General features: G+C 63.3%; 3 protein-coding genes across 3 annotated transcripts; 1 reads left to right on the forward strand and 2 right to left on the reverse strand.

The window, feature by feature from the left end:
- Window positions 1-2,851: 2,851 nt before the first annotated feature.
- On the reverse strand, window positions 2,852-8,628 carry TWNK (twinkle mtDNA helicase). The gene is made up of 5 exons (XM_074159101.1): window positions 7,371-8,628; window positions 6,610-6,850; window positions 5,868-5,975; window positions 4,694-4,835; window positions 2,852-4,019 (listed from the first exon to the last, which is right to left on the reverse strand). Exons 1-5 carry the CDS (start codon window positions 8,626-8,628, stop codon window positions 3,762-3,764), a joined length of 2,007 nt encoding a protein of 668 aa, XP_074015202.1. The 3' UTR covers window positions 2,852-3,761.
- A 212-nt stretch (window positions 8,629-8,840) lies between these two features.
- Window positions 8,841-9,628, forward strand: MRPL43 (mitochondrial ribosomal protein L43). Its single transcript, XM_074159059.1, has 3 exons — window positions 8,841-9,014; window positions 9,177-9,283; window positions 9,399-9,628. Exons 1-3 carry the CDS (start codon window positions 8,884-8,886, stop codon window positions 9,611-9,613), a joined length of 453 nt encoding a protein of 150 aa, XP_074015160.1. The 5' UTR covers window positions 8,841-8,883; the 3' UTR covers window positions 9,614-9,628.
- Window positions 9,629-9,680: 52 nt separating this feature from the next.
- Window positions 9,681-19,638, reverse strand: SEMA4G (semaphorin 4G). The gene is made up of 16 exons (XM_074158958.1): window positions 19,515-19,638; window positions 18,149-18,297; window positions 17,521-17,583; window positions 17,325-17,423; window positions 15,671-15,764; window positions 15,318-15,431; window positions 15,040-15,206; window positions 14,706-14,875; window positions 13,704-13,848; window positions 13,375-13,597; window positions 13,157-13,272; window positions 12,562-12,713; window positions 12,271-12,332; window positions 10,888-12,173; window positions 10,569-10,707; window positions 9,681-10,486 (listed from the first exon to the last, which is right to left on the reverse strand). Exons 1-14 carry the CDS (start codon window positions 19,636-19,638, stop codon window positions 11,311-11,313), a joined length of 2,541 nt encoding a protein of 846 aa, XP_074015059.1. The 3' UTR covers window positions 9,681-10,486; window positions 10,569-10,707; window positions 10,888-11,310.
- Window positions 19,639-27,010: the final 7,372 nt, after the last annotated feature.

Genomic DNA, 27,010 nt, shown 5'->3' on the forward strand with positions numbered 1-27,010 from the left:
GGTACATGGGGGCCCTTGTCCCAAAGGGATATCTCAGTCCCCCCCAGTTGCAGCCAGGCAAGGCACAACTCCTCACCCCAGCCAAACCCCCCCCACTCTCCCCCCCCGTGACGTGTGGGACAGGGGGACGCCCCTGGGGACAGACGGGTCCCCATGGAGGGGACGCTGCCACCGCCGGGGCCCCGTGCTCAGTGGCGGTGGGAAGGGACTCCATCTTCTCCCTTCCCCAAGCCCCCACAGCCCGCAGAGAGGGTCCCACCGCCGCCCGGGGTGGGGGGCAGCCCCCCAGCCGGCCGCCAGCTCCCTGGGAAACCTCCCTCCAGCCACCCAGTAAAACCAGTCAGCAACTGGGGCGGCGTCACCGCCAGCCGCTCCGGCCGGAGCACAGAGAAGTCGGATCCCACCGTTCCGACCCCGAAATGGCAATGGAAGGCTCCGGCCCCTGCTCGGCCAGCCCCCCACCCTGAGCTGCTGGGTGTTTCAGGCCCCCAGGGACCCCCGCGCCTCAGTGGCGCTTCTGTTCTTGTCATCGTTGTCCCCCCCCCCCAGGTCAGGGGGAGCAGCCCCACACACCTGGCCCGTATGGGGTGGACACCCCCCCCATGCATAGCTGTGCCCCCCCCCTCCCCTCTACCTTCCGCCCCCCACATCCCGAAGCTCCCCGGGTGATGCTGCCCCCCTTGTCTGCCCCACACCCCCTCTTGCCCTCCCACCCACCCCACACTGCCCCACTGAGCCCTGCAGCACCCAGCCTGCCCCCCACTTCTTCCACCCTGCCCAACCCCGTGGCTCCCCGAAGTGCCCCATGGCACCTCTGGGCCCCCGCTGCCCCACAGCTCCCCCAAAGTGCTCTAAAACACCCCCAAAGTTCCCCATGACACCCCCGAAGTGCCCCGCGGAGTCCCGGGGCCTGTACTGCCCCCACAACAACCCCGAAGTGCTTCACGACAACCCCGAAGCGCCCCGCAGAGCCCCCGGCCTTCTGCTGCCCCACAGCTCCCCCAAAGTGCCCCTAAAGCACCCCCAGTGTGTCCCACAGAGCCCCTGGGCCTCTGCTGCCCCACAGCTCCCCCAAAGCGCTCCTAAAGCACCCCTAAAGTGCTCCAAAACACCCCTAAAGTGTCCCACGGGGCCCCTGGGCCTGCACTGCCCCACAGCTCCCCCCGAGTGCACCTAAAGCACCCCCAAAGTGCCCCGCGACCCCCCCCCCAAGTGCCCCACGGAGCCCCTGGGCCTCTGCATCCCCAGGACAGCCCCAAACTGCCCCTGCAACACCCCCAAAGCGCCCCACGGCGCCCCAACGCCGTCGCTGCCCCCCCCCAGAGCTCCCCGGACCCCCTCTCCAAAGCGGCCCCCCTCCAACACCCCAAGCACCAGCAGCTCCCCCGAAGCGCCCCCCCCCCCCCAAACCCCCCAATCCCCCCGAAGCGTTGCCCGGGGTCCCCCGCGCCACGGCTGCCCTCCCCCGCGCCACGGCTCGCCCCCAGCGCCGCCGCACTCCTCCTTCACCCCCCCCCCACCCACGCCCCCCCCCCCCGGCCCGGCGGGACCCCCCGGCCCCCGCACTCACCGCCGCCCCGCTGCCGCCCTCCCGCGCCGCGCCGCGCCCCGCCGCCCCGCCCCGCGCCAAGCCACGCCCCCGCCGCCAGGCCACGCCTCCCCATCAGGCCACGCCCCCCTCTCTCCCTCAGGCCACACCCCCCCGAGCGGGAAAGGTTTGGGGGGGGTGGGTGGGGGGAGTTGTGGGGTGCGTGGCGGGGGGAACCCCCACGCGTGGGTCATCCCCGCCCGGCACAGCATCATTGATCCCGGGGAATTCCCGGGCTGGGGGGGGGGGGGGTAACCCCTTCCCCCCCTCCTTCCCTAGGGCTGTCCATCCCCCAACGCAGCCCCAGACCCGTGGGGGTGAAGGTCGCCCCCGAGAAGATATGTCGTCGTGTCCCCCCCCCCCAAATTATTTGGGGAGCTCAGCACCCCGCCAAGGGGCGGGGGGGAAGCTCTGCCCCGTGTGACATCACACCCCCCCATCCCCTCCCCTACATGAGATGTCGCAGCTATGGCCACCCCTCCCGCCCCCCCCTGCCCCGCCGGCTCTCCGACAACCCCAAACTGGGGGGGAAAGATAGAAAAAATATCCCCACATCAACCCATCCGCAGCCCGGGAAGTCATGAGTGCCCCCCCGGGGGCTGGGATCACCCAGGGTGTTCCCCCCCACCCCCCTCAACTCAGCTCCATCACCCCCTCCCAGCCCCGAGGAGAGATGATGGGTGGGAGATGGGGGTCCCAGGCTTTCCCACTGCCCCACTTCCACCCCACAGCCCCGTGACAGCACCCACCCTGGGTTAAAATGGGGTGAAAAGGGGGTGAGGGAGCCGGAGAGGTCCCTCGGGTGGAGGGGGGACTCCACCGCCCCCACCCATGCCACCACGCAAACCCCTGACCCAGCTGTGCTCCCCCCACCTTACCTCTGCTTCCCCCCAAACACCCTCCGCCATCACCCCCCAGCCTGCCCCGGGGACAGAGGGGCTCACACCTGCACCGACGGCACCCAAGGGTGCTCTCCCGGCCCCGGAGAGCCCGGTGCACCCCGGAAACCCAGGGCTGGGTGTGTTACCGTCCGCCCCCGGCCCCTCATTAATGGCTCAGGTTGAAACTATGCCCGGCACGGAGCCTGGTAACAACCCCGTGTGCCAGGGACGGATGCTCTGCACAGCGGGGACCGGCGCCACGTCCCCCCAACCCTCTGGGGGACACCCCATCTGTGTCATCCACCCACCTCACCCCCCCCCCCCCCCCCCCCGCCAGCCCCAGGGTCCCCCCACCGGTCACAGAGACAGCGGCACAGAAACGGTATTCACATTTCTGCTTTAATAAAACTAAGAAGTGGGCGGGGGGGGGGGGGGGGTGTTGGAAAAAGAGGGATTAGACCAAGATCCAGCCATGGGCTCGTCCTACCCCGGCGAGGACTGGCCAAGTCACAGTATTTGCTGCCTGCAGCCCAGAGGGCACGGGGATGGCCACCCCCTGCCAGCCCAGCAGGACAAGGCAGTGCTGTTTGCCCCCCCCCCCCGGGGAGAAAGGGGACGGGGGAGACCCTGAGCAATGTGGCTGGGTCAGGAGTGAGCCGAGTAACCCACGGTGACACCACGGGGGTGCAGATCCCATCACGTCCCACCCAGAGGACGCAGCTTCCGGGTAAGAGCTGCCCACAACATCCCACGCTTCCCTCCACCACCTTCCCCACTCGCTGGCTTCATCCCAGTCAGGATCAGGCCCGGAGACCCCCACCCGTGACGGGGAGGTTCCTGCCCTGTGTCCCTCCGCACAGTCCCTCCCACCCAGTGACAGCCTGAGATTTTGGCTCCATTTTGGCCGCAATTTAACGACCTGCCCCAGGTCCAGAGATCCTGAAGTCAAGGAGCTTCAGGTTGCTCCCCCATCACCCAGCCCACGCTGACTCTGCTCCCCTCCCCGCGCTCCCAGCACTCAGCACCAGTACAGAGAGACCGACCAGTCGTTTGCCCAAGCACCCTCCCCTGGCCACCCTTCTCTGGGATGAGGCTACTCCTCCTCTCTCATGGTGGCACCACACCTCAGAGACACCACACTGGTGGCCGAGAGGCTTGTTCATGCAGGAGAAAGGGCCGCAGCGGCATGTGGCTGCGGTTCCCGGGGGAAAAGGGGCTGGCATACCCCAGCCCCACACTCCCAGCACCAGTCCTCGTCCCTCCTGACGGGCTGAGGAAGACACCAGCCAGGTTCACGGCTTCTTGGAGGCTCCCGAGCCTCCCTCCGGAGCTTTCTTGGCTAAATGCGCTTTCTCCTCCTTCATCTTCTTCAGCCTGACCCTGCTTTTGCCGATGGACGAGAAGGTGAGCGAGGCCTTGCTGAACTCCAGAGGGAAGACGCCCACGTCCCCATCGAAGCGGTTCTTGGACACCTGCAGGTAGCGCTTCCCCGGCCCTGTCACCAGCTTACGGTCCTGGAGGATGAGGACGTTGTCGGCCTCCTGGCTGGCCTGAGGAAAGAAAAACATCTCTAGGAGGGTGCTGGGTATGCAGCCGGAGTCACGGCGCTTGGAGGTGCTCATGGGCTGCCTGCCCGGCTCCTTCGAGCCCTGTTACAGAGCATCCCAGGCCAACGCAACTCCTGCACCTCCCCAACACCAAGCCCCCATCTTCCCCTGGGACATCCCAGCGGCCCAGACAGGCTTGAGCTGAAGCCACAGCACGCCCTGGGGACACGAGGGAGCACGGGAGGTCCCTGCCCACTCACAAAGCACCTCCTGCCCACCACTGCAGGGTCGTTCAGCATCACAGCGGAGACTAGAACACAGAGAGCCCATCCCTGCACCCTCCCAGGCTCCTTCTTTAATTATGTCATCCTACACCCCACTCACAGTCAATGAGCATTAATTAACTGCACCTAAAGCCCCAACAGAGCTTTAGCTGGCAAAGGGTTTGCTCCCTGTCTGCATCTCCCAACCAGGGCCTGGCCAAATTGTCACTCCGCAGATGTTCAGCAGGTGACACGAGTCCTGGGGACATTCTGCCCCTCACAGCACCCTTCAGGGCCCCAGCGCCGACTCAGGGTGCTAACGGGAGCTGGGGATGGCTGCCTGACATATCCCAGCCCCTTCCTGGGAACACGCTGTGCCCAAGAGACAGGAAGGGGCACCTCAGCCCAGCTCACCTTGGCGGAGCCAAAGATGGAGGCCGTCTGCAGCTCCTTCTCATCATCCTCCTTGCGGGGATGGATGACCAGTGTGATGTGGCAGGTGTTGTCCGTGGCAAACTTGCGGAAGGCACCAACGATGTAGTCCTGGGCGGCGAGCCTGCCACAGCAGTGAGAACAGGGTCAGCGGCTGGCACTGCTCGGTGCGGAGAGGCAGCAAGGTGCTGCCAGGTTCAGCCCCACAGCAGGAAGCACCCAGGGGTCCGGGCTCTCTCCGTGGGGCAGTTCAGCCCACGCAGGCAAAGGAGTGGGGCAGGACAGGCATTGCAGGCAGCCAGCTCACCCTTTCCCACCTCTTCATCCCCAGGGCAGTGATCGCCCTTCAACAGAACAGGGCTGCCCCACGGAATCACGGAGTTGTCAGAGTTGGAAGGGACCTCTAGAGATCCTCTAGTCCAACTCCCCTGCTGAAGCAGGGTTGCCCAGAGCACATCACTCAGGGCTGCATCCAGGCGGGTCTTGAAAATCCCCAGAGAAGGGGACTCCACACCCTCCCTGGGCAGCCTGTTCCAGGGCTCTGGCACCCTCACCAGAAAGAAGTTTTTCCTCCTATTTGAATGGAACTTCCCATGTTCCAGTTTGTGCCCGTTGCCCCTCGTCCTGTCACTGGGAACCACTGGAAAGAGTCTGGCTCCATCCTCCTTCAACCCACCCTTTAGATACTTGGAAGCACTAATAAGGTCTCCCCTCAGCCTTCTCTTCTCCAGGCTAAAGAGTCCCAGCTCTCTCAGCCTTTCCTCATCAGGGAGATGCTCCAATCCCTCCGTCATCTTTGTTCCCCTAAGATGGACTCTCTCCAGCGGTTCCCTGTCTCTCTTGAACTGGGGAGCCCACAACTGGATGCAGTATTCCAGTTGTGTCCTCACCAGTGCAGAGCAGAGGGGGAGAATGACCTCCCTTGACCTGCTGCCCACACTCTTCCCTGTGCAGCCCAGGATTCCATTGGCCCTCTTGGCCACAAGGGCACATTGCTGGCTCATGGATAATTTACTATCTACCAGGATCCTTCTCCAAAAGCAGGGAGGAAGGCACACCAAGCATAAGTCCCCAGCCACTGCCGCGACACCCGACAGGGCCAGTTCCAGGGACGAGGGTGGTGGAGGAAGGAGGGAGCGGCTCAGAGATGGGCTACCTGTCCACAGAGAGGTGCTCGTGTCCCATCATGAACTGGAGGTTGTCAACGACCACGTGGGTGATGTCATACATGTAGACAGCGTGCTGCATGGTGTCAATCACCGTCCTGGGCAGGGGGAGACCGGGATCAGCCACAGGGATGAGCAGAGGCGAGGACAGGAATGCTAAGCCAGGCACAGGGAGAGGCAGAGTAGGGAGGCACCAGGTTGGTGCCAATGGCAGCTGGCCACTGACCACCTGGCCCTGAGCACATCCCATCCCCACATCTCCTCTGTCGTGGGATGGGGACAGCCCCATCGCCACAGGGAACCAGGAGCACCAGCTGCTGCCCACACAGCCCCTGCCCACCACCCTGTGATTCCCCCCAGCCCACAATGACCCTCCGGTCCTCTCTCCTCAGCAACCGGCAAGGCTGCCAGGTGAGTGGGGTGTGGAGGGATACACCCTGCCAGAGACAGAGGCTGGTTTTGGAGCTGGAGTGGTGACCTAGCATAGGGACAGGTCCTCTCCCTTCATCCCCACCCCAGAAGGAGGCTGTGACAGTCCCCGCTGCAGCAGGAATGTGGCTGTTTAAGCCACACAGTCCCTATGGGCCAATCCAGGGACTTGACCAGTCCCAACGTGCCTCCTGCTAGCCCCAAACCCACAACCCACTGCAGGAGAAGAGCCCCAGATCCCCAGGCCCCACAGCACATGCCCTGAGAAGTAAACACCACCAGGACAAAGATGTGGGACCATACTTGATGTTCTGCTGGCCGTGGAAGGTCATGAAGTAGAGCGGGAGGTCCTCAAAGCGGTCGGCCCACTCATCGTACAGCTCCAGCTGGTCCTCCAGGCGCTGGGTGGCAAACTGCGTCAGCATGATCTTTGCAAGGCGGACGTTGTTGATCTCGAAGCTGCCCCACAGGGTGCACACCCCCTGCATGCACAGGTCCAGGGCGTACTCACTGATAAAGGTTGTCTTCCCGCTGCCCGTTGGGCCTGGTGCAAGAACAATAGGAGAAATTAGGTGGGGGAAAGATCTGGGCTGTCCTGAGCGCACCAGGAGGTTGTTTAGAGGTGGAAGCACTGGGGAGCGGACTAAGAGTAGCCCATCTCCAGCACTCCCACCATAAATAAGCAGTGTCTCGCACGAGGCTGCATGTCCGGGCACATGTGTGCCACCTCCAACAGCCACGGGTCCCTGTGGGTCACAGGGGAGAGCTGGGCAGCTGGCAGCAGAGCACTGGGAGGGCTCAGACAGGAGGCAGCAGATGGGAGCAGGGGGAAAGGACACCCCATCTGTCCCTGCGCTGCCCTGGGCAGGGAGCCTGTCACCACACCGGCATGCCTGTCCCCACCGCACCCAGGAATGCACTCATGCACCCCCACGACAGGCTCAGCCAAAGCCACGAGCACAAAGGGACCAGGAAGATTTGTGAGGCGTCACCCCCAGGAGCGTGAAGCCACCAAAGAGCCTTCCGCTCCCCTCAGGGCGCCCACCAGCTGTCGGCCCCATCACCTGTGAAGATGGTGAGCTCCCCTCTGCGGTGCCCTTTGAGGAGTTTGTTGAGCTCGGGGAAGCGTGCCCACTTGATGCCAGCCACTTGCTCGGTGTTGACCAGCTCCCCGAACACCTCCTCGCGCAGCTGCCGGAAGGAGACGATGGATTTGTGGCTGGCGGGCAGGGCGGCACGCAGGATCTTGGTAAGGTTCAGGCCCTGGTTCAGAGCCTCCAAGGGCCGGGGCTGGAGGTCACCGGGGCGCACCAGGGAGCAGCGCTTGAGGCTCAGCTTGCGGGCAAAGAGCTTGGCAGCTTCCCAGGAGCGCAGGTCCTCACCCAACCACAGCGTGATGCGCTTGAACTGCTCCAGGTAGGGCAGGAGGGCAGGGGGCAGGCAGGTGGCCCCCCGCGGCAGGGCCAGGCTGGCCACCCCTGTAGCCTGGTGCAGGGCCAAGGCATCCAGCTCCCACCCAGTTAAGACCAGTTCCGTGTCTCGGCGGCTGATCAGGGGCAGCCCAAAGAGACTGCGATAGGAATCAAAGCGGGGTAAAGTCTCTTCCACGTAAGCTACCGCATCCCCCTTCCTCTCCACCCTCAGGAGCTTCAGGCCCTTCAGGGTGGCATCACGGGGGCTGAACCAGGGGAAGACAAGGGACTTGGCAGTCCTCAGGTAACGCACCCCGAAGCGCTTCAGGGTGGCATCCGTCACCAGGGAGAGACCAAACATGGCCTTAGTCTCGTTGGTCTCATCCTCGTCCAGCAGCTCCCAGAGCGGCAGTGACCGGTCCCAGATGCAGCGGGCATCCTCACGAGCCCGTCGTGTGTCCTCCTCCGGCTCCCCGGAGCTGGCAGGGGGAACGCCGCGGTGCCGCAGCTCCACGTTGGCCTGGAAGTCCTGCCAGGTGCCCTCGGCCAGGGTGGCCGTGCACAGGAAGCTGCCCGTGGTCTTGTCAATGAAAAGCGTGTAAGGGACGCTGGTGGCCGAGGGCGGCGGCTGGTTCTCCCGGCCGTCGGTGAAGAGGCTGGGGGTGTGGAGACAGCTGTAGCCGTCGTGGAAGGGGATGCCCTGGGCTCGCAGGTACTGCCGGATCTCGGTGATGGAGACGGAGGGCACGGGCCCCTCGGGGGAGGGCAGCACATCCTTCTTGTATCGCCGCTGGGTGAGGCGGCCCGGCACCCCGGGGCTCAGGGAGGCTCCCTTGCTCCTCGTCCCCCCGCAGAGCAGCGGTAACAGGCGGCTGGCCGTTCTGCAGGGCCGCAGGGGCACCACCGCCATCCCGCCCGCCCGGGCCGCCCCGGCACCCGCCCGCACCGCTGCCGATCCGCATCGGCGGCGGCTCCGCGGCCCCTGCAGCCCGCCCCCGGCCCGGCGCCGCTCAGGCCGCCCGCCTCACGTGGACACCCACGGACGCCGCCATTGCCTGACCCCGCCGCCGGCGCCACCGCGCTCAGCACGTCACTTCCGGGCGGGGGACCGGAAGCGATTGTCTCCCTTACCCGCACCCTTCCGGTTCCGGGTGAGGGCGGCGCCATGACGGGCCGCGGGGCGCCCAGCCGGTTCCTGGCTGCCGTCCTCCACAACGGCGTGGGCCGCTACGTGCGGCAGCTCCAGCGTCTCCAGCTGCTCTTCAGCCCCACCGCGGCCGACTCCCGCGGCGCCAGGTACCCTCGGAGACTCCGCGCCCGCTGCCCCCCGACGGCCCGGGAGAGGGGGGCGGGGAGAGGCCTGGCGATCCCGCCCATGACCTTTGCCCTGGGGCGGGAGCTACGGTGACCTCTGCCCTCTGACCCCTCCGGGGCTGATGGGCACCTCCATCCCTGCAGGCAGTTCGTGGAGGAGGCGGCGCTGGACTTTGCCCGGCAGCACCCCGATGTCGTTCTCTATGTCAGCCCCCGCGCCGGGCCGGCCCCGGTGCTGCTGGCGGAGTACTGTGAGTGTGCCTGAGGGCGGGACGGGGAGGGGAACAAGGGAAGAGCTGCTGCTCCCCCGGGGGAAGCTGTGGGAGGGGGTCCAGCCCAGCCTGACTCCCTCCTGCTCTGCTGCAGTGAACGGGACGGTGCGGGAGGAACTCATCGCCAGCAAGACGAGCGAGGAGATCAAGCAGTTGGCCACCAAGCTGGCCGGCCAGTCCGGCCTGGACATCATTCGCATCCGCAAGCCTTTCCACACTGACAACCCCAGCATCCAGGGCCAGTGGCACCCTCTCACCAACAAACCCTCAGCCCTCACTGTCCAGGGCCCGTGCCTCCAGCCCCAATAAAGCCTCCACCCCGTGCCTTTGCGTCCATCTCTCTTCCTACCCGTAGAGAGACACCAGCACACCACATCCAGACAGAGCCGCGTTTATTGCCAGGGGGCATGGGGGGCTGTGCACGAGGGGTGCCAGGCACAGAGGGTGATGTCCCTCCTTGAGGGGAGGGGGGGATGCTTGGGGGTGGCCTGCCCCTCCTTGCAGCAAAACCAAGGGTGGGGGCAGGATGGGAGAACCCAGGCATCCGGCTCTTGCCTTTTCCCACTAATCCTTGCTCTTCTAAGGCAGGAGGGCCTCCAGCTTGTTAGGGACCCCGGGGGCTGCCACCCCTCTCCCGCCACCCCAGCATGGCTCAGCTCCAGGCAATATCCTGATCCTGGAAGTGCTGGCAGGGAGCACAGAGGAGGACACGTACCCCAGCAGGTCTGTACCTCCCCTGCTTCTCCAGTGTCGCCACCCTGTCCCTGGGGCGTAAGATGCTTTTGTCACCCCAGTTCCTCAGTTTCCCCCAGGAGGCGGCAGGAGCAGAGGTAGTTGGGGGAATTTGGGGACAGTAACTGCCCCTGGAAAGTGCCATGAAAAGCCAGAGGCCCCAGAAGGGAGGCAGACTCTGGTCTGGGGCTGCTCTTCCTCATTGCGTGAGGACGTTTTCCCCTCCCACACGTTGTTCCACATGCTGTGCCCTGAGCTGCAATTCTCCAACGGCACCACATGCAGGAGGGCAGAAACACGTGATGTCCGGGCCCGCGGGGGCACCGCAGATGCCAGGAAGACGTGGGTGCTGCGCTGGTCTTTTGCCAGGCTGCAGGGCACGGCGGTACCTGCTGGCGCATCTTGCTGCCCGCTCGCTGCTGCTGCATCCGGCTCTTCCCCTGCGGCGCCCTGGGGGGAGCAGGCAGAGCCCCGTCAGGGTTGGGGGTCCTGGGGGAGCCACCTCCCCAGGGCACCCAGCCCTGCGTTTCACCTGTGGCCTCCTCACAATGGGCACGCACCGCTCCATCACGGTGCGCTCCATCCATGCACGCTTCGGGGTGTTCCGGGACATCGGGCTCCTCACCCCAGCTCTGTCCCTCGCTGAACCGTCCTCTCCCAGAGACGAAACCCTGGGGAGGGGGACAGACGTAGGAGAGCGGGCAGGGGCTGGCGGCCACTGAGGCCCCACAACACGAGGTGGGTCCATAGCCCCTCTCCTGCACCGTGGTGGGAAGGGACCCCATACCCTGTGAGAGGCGCAGGCACCTCGGGGCGGCCCCCCAGCCACCCCCTCCCCACTCCTCACCCACCTCTCAGCAGCCGTCCGGCTCCCGTGTGCCGAGGGATGCCCAGCGGGGCAGGCGGAGTCCACGCGTCCACAACAGCATCTGTTGTGCCTGGACGGACAGACAGACGGAAACTCTCCCTCCCCCCCCCGGTGTCCACCTTTAGCCAGGCACCAGCTCCTGCCTCCAGCTCGTGGCCGCCGTCGGTGGGTTTTTATACATAAATAGAGCTCCCAAATTTAAATAGATCCTTTTTCTTTTTTTTTCTGTACAGCGAGTCTCAAAAGTCAGTGAAAAGCTGAAGGAACAGCCGAGCCTGGTCCCGGCCCGGCTCTGCCATCCAGGAGGTAGTTTCGCCTGAGTCTTGTAACACTGCTGGCAGGGGGTGGGAGAAGGGGCCAGGGGAGGGAGGAGGATCCCGCTGGCAGGACCCCTCCCTCCCGGCCCCTACACGGAGCTCTCGTCGAGCTTCTCCACGAGCTGCGTGTGTTTCCGCTTCTCCAGGATCTTGCTGAGCTCCTCGGTGAAGGACGTGCTGTAGAGTGGGGAGGCCAGCAGCTCCTCCTGCTGCTGCAGCAGCATGTAGCTGTTGCCGTTCATCTTGCGGAGGACGTTGGGCAGAGCCCCCACGCCGTTGGTGAGCTCGGCCGGCAGCGGGGGCGGCGGCGGCAGCGGGGGCACCGCAGCCGGCAGCTCCTTGACTGGGGAGGTGGCCGCCGTGGGCGCCTCGCCAGGGATGATCCGCAGGCAACCATCAGGGTAGGCGAGCTCTTCCTCCTCCTCCTCCTCCTCCTCTTCCTCCCGGTGGCCCTTGCGCAGGCAGTTGGCCGAGACGGTCTGCAGCTCCACGCTGGATGGCCGCGGCTCCCCCAGGACGTACTTGCCCTTGCGCTTCTCCAGGCAGGACATGTAGAGGAGGCCAGCGCTGAGCAGGGAGCACAGCACCACCAAGGCCACAATGGCGGAGATGTAAGCCACCTTCATGTCGCTGGCCGCGTAGCTGGCGACAGGGGGCCACGCGGCAGCTGTGGGGCTGCGGGGCAGCTCGGGCAGCACGGTGAGGCTGTAGGTGGCCAGCAGCGTCCGGAGGCCCCGCTCCTCACCGTAGCAGCGGTACTCCCCGCTGTGCTGGGGCAGCGTGTCTGTCACCAGTAGCCCGTCCACCCCGACGCGCAGCCGCTCCTGCCCTGCCGCCAGCGCCTCGCTGCCGTTCAGCAGCCAGACGGCTCGTGCCAGGTTGGAGCGCTGGTCGCAGGGCAGCAGCACGTCGTCTCCCTGCAGCACCGTCCGGTTCTTCCACGGCAGGGAGCCTGCGGGGACACACAGCACCTCGCACCCCTCCCCGCCACCTTAAGGGACGCCGGACTCCGGCATCCCCCGCCGTCCCAAGGGGTGGCCCAGACTCACCACGCCCGAAGGTGCTCCAGCATCCCTCGTTGCCGCTCTGAATGTCCTGCACCAGCCTTGTGCTGCAAGACACGGGGGGGCTTCAGCCATACACACCCATCTGAGCCCACCCTTAGCGGGTCATGGCCACCGGGAAACCCGCTGCTGGATGCCAGATCTTTGGGGGGGGGGGGGGGGGGGGGGCACTGGGGTGACTGCGCCATGGGGTGACGTGCAACAGTGCAGCAGGGGACAGGTGGAAGGCTCATGGGGACCCCCCCCCCGCTCTGGGGATGGGCAGCCTGTCCCTACCTGTCGGCGGTGGCAGTGGCACGGCAGGCCCTGCCGTCCCAGGCGCAGTAGGGGTCCCGGGCGAGGATGCAGTCGTAGCAGGAGGCATATCTGGCGCAGGAGGCCAGGGGCACCTGCAGGATCCCGCTGGCAGCCCCCACGTACAGGCTCCTCTGGCGGGGGGGTGGGGGGAAAGAGCTGGCTCAGCACTGCCCTGGCATGGGTGCCCCATGGTGCCCAGAGATCTCCCCCAGCCCCACAGCACAGCTCTCCCTCGGTGGGGGTGCATGGGGAAGGGCCCCCCCCCCAGCTGCAGTCAGTGCCGATGGCAGCACCTGATGCCTGGCAAGGAGGTGGGAGCCAGGCTGGTCCCTGACCCCCAGGCGTATCCCAAGCTGGGGTGATCCAGGAGTCACGTACCCTGTGTCCCCCAAACAGCCCAACGGCAGCTTTGCAGCACAAACGTGCCCCGTGTGTGGTGTCCCCCCAGTTAGAACCATACAATGGTTAGAGTTGGAAGGGACCTTAAAGATCGCTGAGTTCCAACCCCCCTGCCATGGGCAGGGGGTTCTTCCCCCCAGCCCAGTTCTTCCCCAGCACTTCTCCCACCCCTCACCTGGGCATGGGAGATCACCAGGCTCTCCACGGGCTGTGGATCCCTGAACACCTGCACCTCCTCCACGATGTGGATGCTGGAGCCCACCACCACAGCCTTGTGGATCCAGCCGTCCCCTGGAGAGAGCAGCGAGGGGCAAGGGGGTGGGGTGGTCAGGAGGAAGTGTGGGGTGTCCCCCTTTGCCCGGCAGAGACCTGGCAAACTCATCCTGCACTCACCCGTCCCCATGAAGAGCACATCGTAGGAGCGGCCATCGAGGGCCCGCACCCTGTCCACGGCCAGCCGGCTGTAGGCCACGTTCTTCTTCACCAGCAGCGGCTCCCCGCCGGCCGGCTTCACCTCCTCAAACATGAGCGGGTGCAGCTTGACGAAGTCCAGGACGCTGTTGGGCAGGTCCTGCGAGGAGTTGTAGCCCTTCCTGCGGGAGCGGTCCGTGATGCACTGCCCGGGGGAGATGGGGGTCAGGGGCGGGGGGGGGGAGGGAGGGAGGAAGGGAGGGGGAACCCCACTCTCCCCCCCTTTGGCCCCCTAACCCCATGGCACTCACAGAGCCGGGCCGGGGCTCGGGCACTGCACCGTCGTAGCGGGACCACTTGCGAGCCGAGTCCTGGTACTCCATGTAGGGCCCCTCAAAGGCGTGCTGCACCGCCGAGATGCTGTAGCGGCACACGGCCGAGGCCTCCATGGTCCTCCTTTGGGGGGTGGGAAGAGCCCCACCTGAGCCCGAGCGGACACACGTGTGCTCCCCACCGATTCATAGATTCATAGATTGGTCCAGGCTGGAAGGGACCTCCAAAGGTCATCTAGTCCGACCTTCCCGCAGTCAGCAGAGACACCCCCAACTAGACCAGGTTGCTCAGGGCCTCGTCAAGCTTCACCTTGAATATCTCAAGGGAAGGGGCCTCAACCACCTCCCTGGGCAACCTGTTCCAGTGTTCCACCACCCTCAGAGTAAAGAACTTTTTCCTAATATCCAATCTAAATCTCCCCTTCTCCAACTTAAAACCATTACCCCTTGTCCTGTCGCTACATCTCCTGACAAAGAGTCCCTCTCTGGCTCTCCTGTAGCTCCCTCCAGATATTGGAAGGCTGCTGTGAGGTCTCCCCGGAGCCTCCTCTTCTCCAGGCTGAACAACCCCAGCTCCCTCAGCCTGTCCTCGTAGCAGAGGTGCTCCAGCCCCCTGATCATTTTAGTGGCCCTCCTCTGGACCCGCTCCATGAGGTCCGTGTCCTTTCTATATTAAGGGCTCCAGACCTGCACACAGTGCTCCAGGTGAGGTCTCACCAGAGTAAAGTGGCAGAATCCCCTCTCTGGATCTGCTGGCAACGCTTCTTTTGATGCAGCCCAGGATGCAATTGGCCTTCTGGGCTGCGAGAGCACATTGCCTGCTCATGTCTCCAGCTTCTCGTCCATCAGCACCCCCAAGTCCCTTTCCTCAGGGCTGCACCCCCCCACGGCCTGCCTGAGCATCTCCGGTGTGTGTCGTCCCCCCCCCTCCCCGTGCCGCAGACCCTTAGCCCCAGCCGTTTCGGCCGCTGCCCCGCTCACCACTGCGCCGAGAGGGTGAAGGCGGCGTAGAAGACGGTGCTGGCCCAGCCGCCCTCGTCCAGGCTGCAGACGCTGCGCAGCACCTCGTAGTAGGGGATGTAGCAGACCAGGCGCGCCTTCATGAAGGACGTCCACTTGCGCTGCAGGATCTTCTTCCCCCCCACGTCACTCTGGGAGGGCGCGGGGAAGCATTTCTGCACAGGCTGCTGGGGGTCTGCGTGTGTCCCCCCACCACCACTCTGCCTCTGCCTCAGTTTCCCCCTGAGGTGCAGACACGCAGCCCCTGCACCAGGAGGAGCGGAGCTTGGCTCCCTGTGGCCGGGGACATGCCTACCTTGCAGACACGGGCCACCCGGGCCACCCGGGCCACCTGGCTCTTGTCGAAGAAGGACGTGGTCTCCTCACCCGCCCGCTCCGTGAAGAAGTAGTAGATTTTGTCATCGTCGCCCACGGGGCTGTCCTTACTCTCCCGGACCAGCACAGAGGCCACGAACTCGGCATCTGTGTGACGCGGAGTGAGAGGCAGAGGTCAGCCACCACCACGGGAGCGGTGGCGATGCACAGCGTCCCACAGCCCGGTGACACCGGTCCCGGGGGACGGGGAAGGCTCACCATTCAGCCAGTGCAGCGGGGACTCCTCCGTCTTCAGCGGCCGCTGGTGCAGGTTCCTCCGGATGTCAGGGAGGCTCCGAAACTCGTAGCGCGTGGCCGTGTACAAGCCGCCATCTGGGCAGGACAGGTACCCGTCAGCAGGGCCACGCGCCCCAGGGACAGCCCCAAAAGTCACCACCATCCCCGTGCCCCAGGCAGAGAAGGAGGAGGAGGACCAAGTCCCAGCTTGCTCAACCCCCTGCACGCAGAGCCCACCTGGCTGGGGACCCCCCCACCATGGGGATGTTGGGGATGGGACCAGGGTCGGTGGCATCCCGCATGTCCCTGCCAGCCCTGGGAAAGGTGCCACTTACCCACAATGAGGCCGGTGTAGCCACGGGCTGGGTCATACGGGCACTTCTCCTTGCCTTCCTCAAAGTGAGCTGGCAACGTGAACCTGTCGGCATCCTTGAGGGGGACAAGGGACCAGGTTACACAGGAGGGGACAGACCCACCTCGCCTGCCAGCCCCTGGCTCTCCCCAGAGGCTGCTAGTGGGGACAAAACGATGCCCATGGCCATGCCCTTGCGTGGGCAATACAACCCCCCTGCCCTGGCATGCTCCAGCCGGTCAGAATCACGGAATCACGGAATTGTTGGAAAAAAGTTGGAAGGGACCTCTAGAGATCCTCTAGTCCAACTCCCCTGCTGAAGCAGGGTTGCCCAGAGCACATCACTCAGGGCTGCATCCAGGTGGCTCTTGAAGATCTCCAGAGAAGGGGACTCCACACCCTCCCTGGGCAGCCTGTTCCAGGGCTCTGGCACCCTCACCAGAAAGAAGCTTTTCCTCCTATTTGAATGGAACTTCCCATGTTCCAGCTTGTGCCCGTTGCCCCTCGTCCTGTCACTGGGAACCACTGGAAAGAGTCTGGCCCCATCCTCCTTCAACCCACCCTTTAGATACTTGGAAGCATTAATAAGGTCTCCCCTCAGCCTTCTCTTCTCCAGGCTACAGAGTCAGCCAGAGCCCCCAGCCAAGAGCGAGGAGAGGGCTCAGGGGGGAAGGGGAGCTTTGGTCCCCCACTTTGGCATCATGTGGGCACTGGGCAGGAGCCAGCCATTGCAGCCAATGTTCCTGGGCTGTGCCTGGCCAGCAGACGCTGCCCAGCCCGGGCTGGGTCCCCCCAGGTGACATCCCTGTCATGGCAGGAGTTATTATTTTCTTTGGGGTTTGCAGTTCAAAGGACATCAAATAATGATGGGGCCCTTCCAGCTCGGCAGCTCCTCTGCCTCACTCCCAGGGCGCGCGATGGCCAAACCGGACCGGCGGCACGGCCATGGGAACGGGCAGAGGCCCTCCGGGGATCCCCAGCCACGCTGGGGACACAGCCCCAGGCCCCTTTGCCCCTCTCCCCCCACCCCCCCAGCTCAGGGAATGAGATGGGCAAAGGGTGGCCAAGTCACCAAGGAGTCACTGCACGTGGGTGAAAGTCCCACTGCCGGGGGACGTGGCTGCCCCCGGCCGCTCTGCCGTGAGTCACGGTCACGCAGGGACCCCCCCAGCCTGGCCTGGGAAATTCCTGGGGAGGGGCCGCTGAGTCAGCCCTGCCACCATCACCCTCCCCAGGCACGGTTGCCACCAGCCAGTCTGCACCCCTGCTTTGGGAAGGGACCCCGCAACAGCAGGGGCTGGGCACCAGCTCCAGTGCTGGTATGTCCCACCTCGCTGGCCCTGCCGAACCCACGTTTCCCGCCCCCCCCTGGTACCATTCTTGCCCCTGGCCATCTCGCTATGGGGTCAAAGTCCAACCCCAGTGCCGGGGTGGGGACTTTGGGCACCCGCGTCACAGTGGCTGCGTCCCCAGCCTGACCCCCGCCGTGTCCCCAGCCTGGGGGGGGTCACTCGCCTCCGCCATGAGCTGGGAAGGGGCTGATAGGGGGGCAGAAAGGGAGTGGGGCTGCAGGGAGAGGATGGGGGTGACACGGTGGCAGGGGAGAGGTGGCCGCTGTGGGGCTGGGCGGTACTCACGATGGCGGCGCAGAGCGGGTGGAAGGCGTAGGTCCCACAGGCGTAGAGGTGGGTGCTGTTCAGCCTCTGCAGAAACCTCACGTGGTTGAAGCACTCAGTCTGCAGAGGGGGAGGACAGGCGTCACCACTGGGGGGAAAGCGGTGGCGGCCCACCACCCCCCCCCACTGGCACCTGACACCCACCCACCGACTCTACCTTGTTGTTTTTGCCCTTCTGTAAGCAGTCCATCTGCTTCTCCGGGGAGGCTTCCCAGTGGATCTGCAAGAGGAAAAGGGACTGTCACTGCGTGACCCCCCCCCATCACTGTGTGGTCCCCCTGTCGCTGCAGGCTCCAGCCTCCGCCAAAGCCGTCAGAGATGCTAAAATCCTCTCTTTTATTTAGAGGGGCCAGCTGCTCAGAGCATGAGATGGCACCCTGCCTGCATCCCCCCCACCCCGGGCGAGAGCAGTCCCCCCACCCTGACCTGCAGGCGAAACCCCAGAGCACCTGCAGGAGCCTGGAGGATTTTGAGGTGTCCTTCCCATGGGGACCAAAGGGGCGTGCTTCCCCCCGTGCCCCTCATCCTGTTGCGGTGTCCCCAAAGCAGGCAGTTCTGAGCTCGGGGACATTTCCCACTGCTGTCCCCACACTGCCTGGCTGGGGAGAAGGACCAGGCATCCAGTGGGCAACTGGGGACGGACCTGGGGACAGCACCTCCAGGCAGGACCCAAAATGGTAAGCGGGAGGATGAGCAGGGAGAGGGTGGCCACAATTCGGGCAGAGGCCGGGCAGCGTGGGAGAGGAGAGGACAACCAGCCGGTGGCGGGCAGAGGCCAGGCTCACCGTGCGGTGGGAGCCGTCGGTCACATCACTGGAGTTGAGGGCGAAGATGGCTCCCCTGGCACCCACGTAGAGGATGCCCCGGTCGTCCTCCAGCAGCAGGGTGCTGTAGTTGAGGGTGCGTGTGCTGAAGTGCCGGACGTCCGACAGCTCTGCAAAGGGAAGGGGGGGCTAAGGGGGGGGACCCCGGGGCAGGCACCGTGGGAGCCACTGGGAAAAAGACAACGGATGGAGCTGGGATTGGGTGGGAAGGCACCCACTGAAGTTATCAGGCAGATGGTGCCGGGTGCCAGTGGTTACAGCAGGAGGAAAGGAAGAGGGGAGGTTTGGTAGGAGGCAAAAGGCACTAATCGGGCTCGGACTCACAGGAGAAATTTCTTCCCGTTAATTAAAATGGCAGTGCAGGGGTGGGAGCTGCAATAACACCCATGGCCGGCACGGACCTGCCACGCTGTTTGGGGAATGAGTGGAGGAAGCGAAAACACACCGGCAGTGACCCCAGCTCCGAACTGAACCCAGTCAGCCCAAAAGGAAGGATGCAAAAAAACCTGAACCAAAACTGTCAGGCAAAGGGAGGGCTTCTGCAGTGCGGCAGGGCCCCTCCTGCCCGCCGAGAGAGAGAAACCATCCCATCTGGGGAGCTGAGAAGCGTGAGGTGGGACTCAGCCCTGGCCAGAAGGACCCCGAGCCCGGCTCAGACCCTCCTGCCGCAGGAGGAGAAAGTCCCACGGGGCTTGGGACCCCGGAGGCAGCTGCGGAGGGAATGCCCCCCACCCCGAAAGGAGGGATTGCCTGGGGAGAAAAGGGCACCCCAGCTGCAAATGAAACCCTCTCCTGCCATCGACCGCTGAGCTGGGCTTCACTAACAAGGTCACTGAAGTCATGTGGATGCTCAAGCCACGATGACGCTGCAGGGCTGGCTGAGACCACAGAGGCCGGAGACCAAGAGCCCAGTGGCAATTAGAGAAAATAATGGAAAAAAAGCTCCCTGCTGACTATTTGGGCCATGAGAGCCCAGCCCAGGTGTGACGCCTGGCTCAGGACACCCTCCAAGGGCTGTGGAACAGGGCCAGGGGCTGGCCAAGGCTGGTTTCCTGCATGTCCTTGTCGTGTCCCGTCCCGTCTCCCAGCTTTTGGGGAGGTGCCTTTGCCCTGCTCCATCCCTCGGGGCACATTGCCTCCGGGCACTCAATGCCACACAGCCAGGCGGGATCTGATTTCTGCACCCCAGGGGGACCAGAAGACCCCCTGTAGCCACCCCCCCCATGCTGAGCCCCCCACTCCGGGGGGCTGGTGAAGGCTGGACACAGTCACAGTGCTGGCAAGATCCCAAACCTCGCTGCCACCACCAAGACCCGCACCCCCTTACCATCAAAGGTGACCGTTGTCCTGGGGGTGGCATCCAGGTCAGTGGCAGAGCGCCGTGAGTGGTAGCCCATCGTCGCCGCCACCATGAAGAGAGCCGTCAGGAGACGGGATGTGCCTCCGCTCATCTTCCCGCTCCCACGGCAAGGGCGGTCGCCCAGCCCGCTGCCGCCGGGCCAGCACAGCCGATCCTCAGGATGAGCTCCCCACTTCTCCGGGATGGGACCAGCAGCCAAATCCTCCTGGAACACAAAACACTGGGTCAGATACTACCACTGCCCCTGGCACCTCAACAAGCAAGCAGGCTTGGGAAGGAGCTGGCCGAGCACATGCATGGATGCTTGACCGGGCACGGCCTCAGCCCGAGGACGGCTTCAGGGAAAAGGAAACACTCGTTTGCCAAAGGGGAAACTGAGGCACGGTGCAAAGCGCTGAGCCTGCAGCCAGCACAGGGCAGGGAGGGGAGTTTGAGTGGAGCGACCCTCCGCAGCATCCCCCCAGCTCAGTGTCTGCTCTGTCACAGCGGTGGCAGTCACTTGCTGAGCGCTTGGTTCGGTTGCTCAGAGGTTCATTTTCCTCCAGGTCTGCTCCCAGCAGACTTCCTCCATCGCTCCTCCTCCCCATCATCCTCCTTCCATCGCTCCCGGACATCATCTCCTACATCTCTCCCTGACCAAAGGACATGCTTTGGTGGAACCAGCTGATGCCCCCACTGCATTTTCACACCCGAAAAGCAGGCACATTTAACCCCAAAAGCAGAGAGCGAGCCTTGGCACGTTGGGGTACCCCAACCCTTGCTCTCCAGCAGGATGGGCGGCGGGGCGGCTCCCAGGGCTCTGCTCCTCCCCGAAAGCACAGCCGGCCATCTCCTGCTGCCCCAGGTACTTGTCCCCAAAGCTTTGCACCTCCTGAAATGATGAGACTCCGGAGGACAGAGGCGCGGGGAAGGATGCTGCAGACGTGCAGCAACACGGGGTAAAGGAAAACCCATATAGGAGCCGCTTGGCATCTTCCTCAAGTCTTTTCAAGCGAGAACAAGCTTTTCCCCCCAGTGTTTTTCCACAAGATTTCAATTTCTCTCTCATCCCAAGCTGCCTTGAAGCTCAGCATCCACCTCGGCTCTCGCTTTCATGCATCTGATCCCTCCCAAATAACCCCTCGCCTCCCCCGGCTGCTTCGAGCAAAGCCACCGGTTCATTTTGAGGGTGCTGAGGAGGAAGGAGACGACTGGGCATCTCCCAGCAGGATTGCTCTCCATAAGTAACCAGCACCTATATGTTTGCTTGGGGGATTTTTTTAGATATATATATATATAAAGCAAATACCTGACCCTGTAGAGGAAGCTGTTCAAACACGCTCGCTGCAGACGGTTTCCCTGAAGCAAATACCTCGCCGGGTCTTGGGCAGAGGGGAGGTAAAACCAAAGTGAAACGAAAGTGAAAAGGGCTTTGGGGCTGAAAAGGAGAAGTGAGGGGCTGGATGTGGCATCAGCCCGTAGTCCCGGAATCTGCATTAAACAGCAGTTTCCTTCAGGGGGGAGTCAGACCCAGACCTTGTGGCAACACTGGCTGCTGCCACGGAGCATCCCAGCAATGGGGCAGAGGGGAGACGTCCCCCCATTCTCCCTCCTGACTCGCTGCCCCCCAGGCGCCAGCTCTGCACAGAGCACCCATAGAGTACCCAAGCCTGGGTGCTGCCTGCAGGGCTGAGCTGCCCAGGGCGCAGAGGATGGTGACCCAGAACATCCCCCATCCAAGGAACTCCTGTTCCCAGGACAAGCCCTGCCCGGACTGAGGGTCTCCCCGTGAGCGATGGGCCTGGCAGGAAGGTGGGTGAGCGGGGATGGAGGTCAATAAGAAAAAAGTCGCTATGGTGGCACCGTGTCTAGCATGAGCCAAAGCCACCGAGCTTTTTGGACAAATCAAGCAGCGGGTTCACATCTGGAGCACCAAAGCATCCGAAAGCGCTCTGGCCAGCCCCGTGCTGACACCTCTCCATCCCTCCTGCAGGACCGAGGCCACGCTGGGAGCAGCAGGGACCCTTCCCCAGGCCTCCGCGTGGGGACACGAGCCCAGAATCACGTACAAGCCACAAGAGCTGCCATATATACCTGGGCTGGGACAGCAGAGGGGAGGGGAAAATTTCTTACGACAAGGCAAACAACGATCTCTGATAAATGAGTAACAGCCCTGCGAGCTGCCTGCACGCTGCCAGGCATCCTCGCCTTATCTCCCCGCCGAACAAACAAGCCCTGAACTTTGCCTGCTGCCTGGCTCCGGGCGCGACGGGGACCGGAGCCGGGAGCGCAGCCGGGCAGGGATGGAAGTGCCACGCTGTGAGCCAGCCCCGGCTAACATTTAACCAGCGCCAGCACCGAGCCAGCACAGGAGGGGCAGGGAGGGGGAACAAAAATAGAAAATTAAGCTGTGGGGCTGTGCAGGGCAGAGCAGCCTCCCCTGACGCTGGGACTGGGCTCCTTTGCTTAGTCCAAGGGAGCAGCTACAGCCATTTCCAAGGCTCCTTTGACCGAGATCAGATGTAACTTTGTCCTAAAGGAGATTTAATCAGTTAGCCCTAGGAGCCTGTTAATATTTTACTCAAAGGGAAGGGCTGCTCTGAGCTTCTCTATTTTTTTTCTTCTTATTATTATTTATTTTTCATACCTAGAGTAGGGGAGAAAGGGCAAGAAGGAACTGAAACCATCCTTGGCCCCGCTCACATCATCAACTCGGGCTGCAGCCACACCAAACACCCCCAAACCCATAATTTCCCCCTTGGCAGGGTGCAAGTTCAAAGCTCTGGGAGAAGGTGAGGGCCAGCGTGGGAGACAGAGGAGGTCTTGATCCCACCGATCAGGCTGGGAGCAGCTGGATTGCTCAAGCCCAGCACTTCCATGGGAAACAGGGAAAAGCCAGGAGGGGAAACGCCACAGAGTTTTCTCCGGTGGAGGTAGACAAAAGGGGGAGAGGAAGAGGCTGAAAGGTAGCAGCAGCTCCAGTGGAATCTGGGGTTTAAGAGAAAAACTGCCCAGAAAAGCCCATCCCATCCCTTGGAGTGAACTCCCAAGCCCTTCGGCACCTCACCTACTTCCCAGCGCAGGGGGGACCAACACAGGACCCGAAATCCAGCCCCAGCTCCCGCCCCGGCCGGTGATGCTGAAGGAAAAGAGTGGTGGAGGCAGGATCTGGCCATGGGGCTGACGGCACAGCCAGGAACCAGCCGCCCTAACCGCAACGCGCAACCTCCAGGGGGGCCAAAGCCCACCCTCCTACCGCTGGCTATCGGTGCTCCTGTGGGATAGAGCCGCGGCTGCCGGCATGGAGCCGGGTGAGCCGGACCCAGACGCCGGGTCCCGCCGGCAGGACGGGTTTGCTGGTCCCCGGGGGACGCCAGGAAAGCAGCAGGGCGGCAGAGGCGTGCGTGAGCGCACAGGAGAGCGAGCGAGAGAGCCCCGGTCAGGTCTGACTGGGTTTACTGGGTCACGAAGGAAGAAGCCATGTGAGCATGACTGTGCTGGCCTCAGCCTCCCACCGGCAGCCAGCCGGCACAGAGCACCCAAACGAGCCGGCCCAGTCGGCACCTCCTTAAAATCCCCACGGACCAGTGTCTCTGGAAGTGAAAAGAGCTTTTGATGAGTGAACCTCCCGGCGGCAGGTCTCGCCAACCTGGATCCGGCCAAAGGAACCAGCCAAAGCAGCCCCCACACCCTTTGACAACCGCTACACAGGGAGCTTTTGCTGGCCATAGTGGTCCCTTCCTGCCGCCCCGTTGTCCTCAAAGCCACCAAGCAGCAAAATGTGGGAGCAAGAGCTGGCCACAAGCCGCGGCGCAGGGAAGCTGCACTGGCAAATACGGAGGGACCTCAGCTGGGGTGTTAGGAGCCCCCCGTGGCTGTTTCCTTGGCAGCACAGCCAAAAAAGATGCCGACTTTTTAGTTTAAAGGGAACCCTGGAGAAAGAAGGGATAACACCAGGTGGGAGCAGCCCTTCTCTGGCTCACCCCCAGCATTCATCCTGGATGGCGGGACAGAGATTTGCGGAGCGGGGTCGGACACTTCCCCATCCTGCTGCTCCATGGACAGCTTGTGGTTGCTCCACCGCGCCCTATTAAAGCCCAAGCAGGCTCCTGGAATCACTGCCGGACCTTTCCCCCCTCCTCGTGGGTTGCCCCCCCACTTGGCATCGCGCATTCCTACAAGCTTCCCAGTGGGGGGGGCAGGATTTCCAGCGGGTCTCCTTCGGGTTACGGGGGTTGCAAAACAGCCGTGACAAATCTCCCGGCAGAGACTGCACCAGGAGCCACCATCTACACCTTGCTTTTTTACAGCAACCCAGCCCAGGCGCTCCAAACCCCACGTTTGGCCAATTCAGCTTCACGCACTGGGGCCAAGCCTGGCATGTGAACATCCTCCCCCCCCCTGCCCCGCCACAGCCCCCTTGGCTCCCCCAGACGCGTTCCCACCAGCCCAGCGCCGTTTCACCCCCAGCCCCCCTGGGGACCTGTGCGAATTGCCCCCAGGTTCAGCCGATACAGCGCGGGGGAGAGAAAGGCACCCGCCCCAGGGGACCAGGCAGGGAGAGCTCCCGGCTCCCAGGCGTGGGAACGAGCCAGGGAATTATGGAAAAAGAGCAATCCGGCGAGAGGCGAGCCTGGCCCCTGCCCGGCGGCGAGCGCGGCGCGTTTCAGGCCCCCCTTCCCCGGAGCCGGCAGACCTTGGGTGGGAAATCCTGCGAGATGCGGGAAGAGGAGCCGGGATGGAGGTTGCCTGGCAACTTTAATTCAGCCCTTGACGAACTTCCAGCACTTCCCTGCCTCTGCTGCAGAGCCCAACCAGCAGACGATAAAACATCAGGTCCACCTCCAGCCCATGGTGTCCATCACAGAGCTCATGGTCTCCTGCCTGGGGTGCCCTACAAGGCGATGGGTCCCCCCAGCAGCAGCCCCGAAAGCCAGCCTGGGACGAGCCGTCCTTCCCGGCAGAGATTTGCAGGGGCAGGATGTGACCCGTGGGACGGGGCTGGCGCTGCCGCACAGATATTTCTCAACCAGACGGGATTTTTGTCAACAACAGCAAGAAAAAAAAAAATGCTAACTTGCTGAAAGCCCTGTGGGAAGAGGGGACCTGTGCTGGGTTTGGGGGCTGGGGACGGGGAGGGAAGGAGCACAGTGACCTCCCGGAAGCCCCTCGCGGAGTTTATTTTAGTTGCTTTCTTTAAACAAAACCATGCTTGACCCTGAGGCGCTTCAGCGGACACGCACGAGAGCTTCGACAATTCGGGAAGCAGATATATATATCCCTCTTTCACCCAAATTTGGGATTGGGGCACAGAGGAGGGGGGAGGGAGAGTGAGAACATCAGCTCCTCTCAGGGAGCATCCCGCCGCGAAGCCCCTACAGATGGCACAGCAGCCGGGGGGCCGGGGGGCAGGCGGTGGGCACCGGTGGGCCATGGGAAAGGGCTCTGAATTTTCCTGGCAGAGGAGAGCGCCCAGCTCTGATCCCACCAGCGTCACGGTGGGAAGGAGACGCGTGAAGGAGCAAAGTGACGGATGGCAGAGTGCGTGGGGCCAGTCAGGGACGTGGGCCGGTTTCGGGGGCACCGGCACTGATGGGAGCCAGATGTCTAAACACCCCTAAAAAGACAAGCCGATCCATCAGCAAAAAAAAAACCTACCAAAGGCCCATTTTCTGACAGATTTGCCCTGCTGGCCTCCAGCACTGTGCCTTTATCTCCACCACTCTGCAGCATCCCTCTGGGGGATGCCGCCCACCCAGGGAGGGGCAGGGACCAGCCACGGTGTCCCTCTGCATGGCTGCAGGGATCACGATGTTTTAGCTTCTCCCCAGCTCCCTGTTTTCACTGAGCTTACAAGAACTCGTTCCTCTCCTCCGTCAGGTCGGGTCTGATGTGGAGCAGGAGGTTCAAAGGGGCTGCCAGGCAGCGACAAAGCTCAACTGCCAAGTCCCCGTGAGAGCCGTTCCCACCCAAACGCACCCAAAAAAAAAAAGAAAAAAACCCAACTGGGAAAATAAGGAAAGCTGCTCCGGCCTGTGCCACGGGCAGGCATCACCTGCCTGCAGCCGCCTGCCAGGCACGGGGACGGCTCCGCTCCAGCAGCTCCCGGCACGACGGCAAGAGCACGATGCCCAGGATGGAAGGACAAGAGCGTTCCTCCACTTCCCATCCATATGGAAAACCCACCAATGCTGGCTCTTAGTTGAAACAGTTCCTCACCTGACTCCATCGCCCCAAAAGCCTTCCTCAGAGCCAGCCTGGAAGGGCAGGGCACAAGGAGGGGAGAGTGAAGGGCAAACCCTTGCAGCTCGGTGGGGGAGCCAAGACAACTAAGGGATGCCCCGGCCAGCCCGGACCCGGCACCCCCGGATAGAGCAGCAAATCTCCCCTCACAAGAGCAATTCCTCACGTGCTGGGTTTAGCTCTTGCAAACCGGCAGTGAGGACACAGCCCCGCAGCTTTTCCCTCCATCCAGCACATCTCCCCATCTGGAAATCCCACGGCACCAGCCCTAGGCTGACGCTGCAGCCCGGGGAGCACCTGAGAGCCCAGCTGGGAGCCGCGCGGGAAGTGAAAGGGGAGGATGCTGAGACACGACGGCCGGACTCTGAGTTCACCCGCCGCCAGCCCAACCCCGCATCCGGGCCATGGGGGAGGCAGAGAGCAGCCGCCGAGCCCCAGGACACGGGGTGCAGACCCCTGGGGGCTTCCACCTCCTCCACCGCGGGGAAGAGGCGCGCTCAGCGCTTAGTGACATCACCCCCAGGCCCCAACATTTTCCATCCTTTCCTGCCTCGTTTGTGGCACGCCAAGCTTCGCCCCCGGCCAGCAGCCCCTCAGCAGCCCGGACGGACAGACGGACAGACAGCCCTCTACAACACAGCAAAGTTTCCCAGCGAGGGGGCGTCCCCATCCAAGCGGCTCAGCGCTGGATGCGACCTGCAGTTCAGCTTTCAAAGGCTTTTGTGGCCGAAGCACGTTGTCTCCGCAGCAGAAGCAGGAAAATAATTGTAGAATTAAATTCCCAGGAACAATTAGAAAGAAAATGAGAAAAAAAAATCCCAACCCTCAACGTAAAGGGACGTTTCAGAGCCAGCAGATTTTGGAGCTTTTTGATGCATTTGAATCCATTTGCTCGTCCCCGTGGCTGTTTCGTTTCACTGGGCTCGTACAATGCAAGACAAGGAATTAACTCGGGTGTTTGTTTAGAGCCGGTTTGTCTTCCAGTTTTGTTTTTTTTCCAAAGGCAGGTTTGAGTTTCAAAGATGTTTCTTGGCAGTGCCCGGGGTTCCCACCGACGGCATGGCGTGGGGCTTCCCCGAGGGGAAACTGAGGCTCAGAAATCCCGCCTGACCTGGGGTCTCCTCGGAAGCAAGAGCTGGAGCACAACCCAGTTGGCCTGGCACGAACAGGGGGGCTTTCTGGAGCAAGCTTGTCCCTCTCCTTTTTATTTATTCCAAAGATAAACTGTTTGATTTTCAGAA

This window comes from Numenius arquata, chromosome 15, assembly GCF_964106895.1.
Source record: "Numenius arquata chromosome 15, bNumArq3.hap1.1, whole genome shotgun sequence".
Taxonomy (NCBI): Eukaryota; Metazoa; Chordata; class Aves; order Charadriiformes; family Scolopacidae; genus Numenius; species Numenius arquata.

Bases quoted from the DNA above. Each gene is read 5' to 3' on its own strand.
- MRPL43 (XM_074159059.1), top strand. From the start codon at position 8,884: ATGACGGGCCGCGGGGCGCCCAGCCGGTTCCTGGCTGCCGTCCTCCAC. The intron at 9,015-9,176 runs GTACCCTCGGAG...CCATCCCTGCAG, and splicing joins GCCGACTCCCGCGGCGCCAG to GCAGTTCGTGGAGGAGGCGG. The intron at 9,284-9,398 runs GTGAGTGTGCCT...GCTCTGCTGCAG, and splicing joins GGTGCTGCTGGCGGAGTACT to TGAACGGGACGGTGCGGGAG.
- SEMA4G (XM_074158958.1), bottom strand. From the start codon at position 19,638: ATGAGCGGAGGCACATCCCGTCTCCTGACGGCTCTCTTCATGGTGGCG. The intron at 12,714-13,156 runs GTGAGGGGTGGG...CCCCCCCGCCAG, and splicing joins TGGTGATCTCCCATGCCCAG to AGGAGCCTGTACGTGGGGGC. The intron at 12,174-12,270 runs GTGAGTCTGGGC...GTGTCCCCGCAG, and splicing joins CTGGAGCACCTTCGGGCGTG to GCTCCCTGCCGTGGAAGAAC.
- TWNK (XM_074159101.1), bottom strand. From the start codon at position 8,628: ATGGCGGTGGTGCCCCTGCGGCCCTGCAGAACGGCCAGCCGCCTGTTA. The intron at 4,836-5,867 runs GTAGCCCATCTC...CTGCTGTGGCAG, and splicing joins GAGCACCTCTCTGTGGACAG to GCTCGCCGCCCAGGACTACA. The intron at 4,020-4,693 runs GTGAGCTGGGCT...TTCTTTCCTCAG, and splicing joins CCATCTTTGGCTCCGCCAAG to GCCAGCCAGGAGGCCGACAA.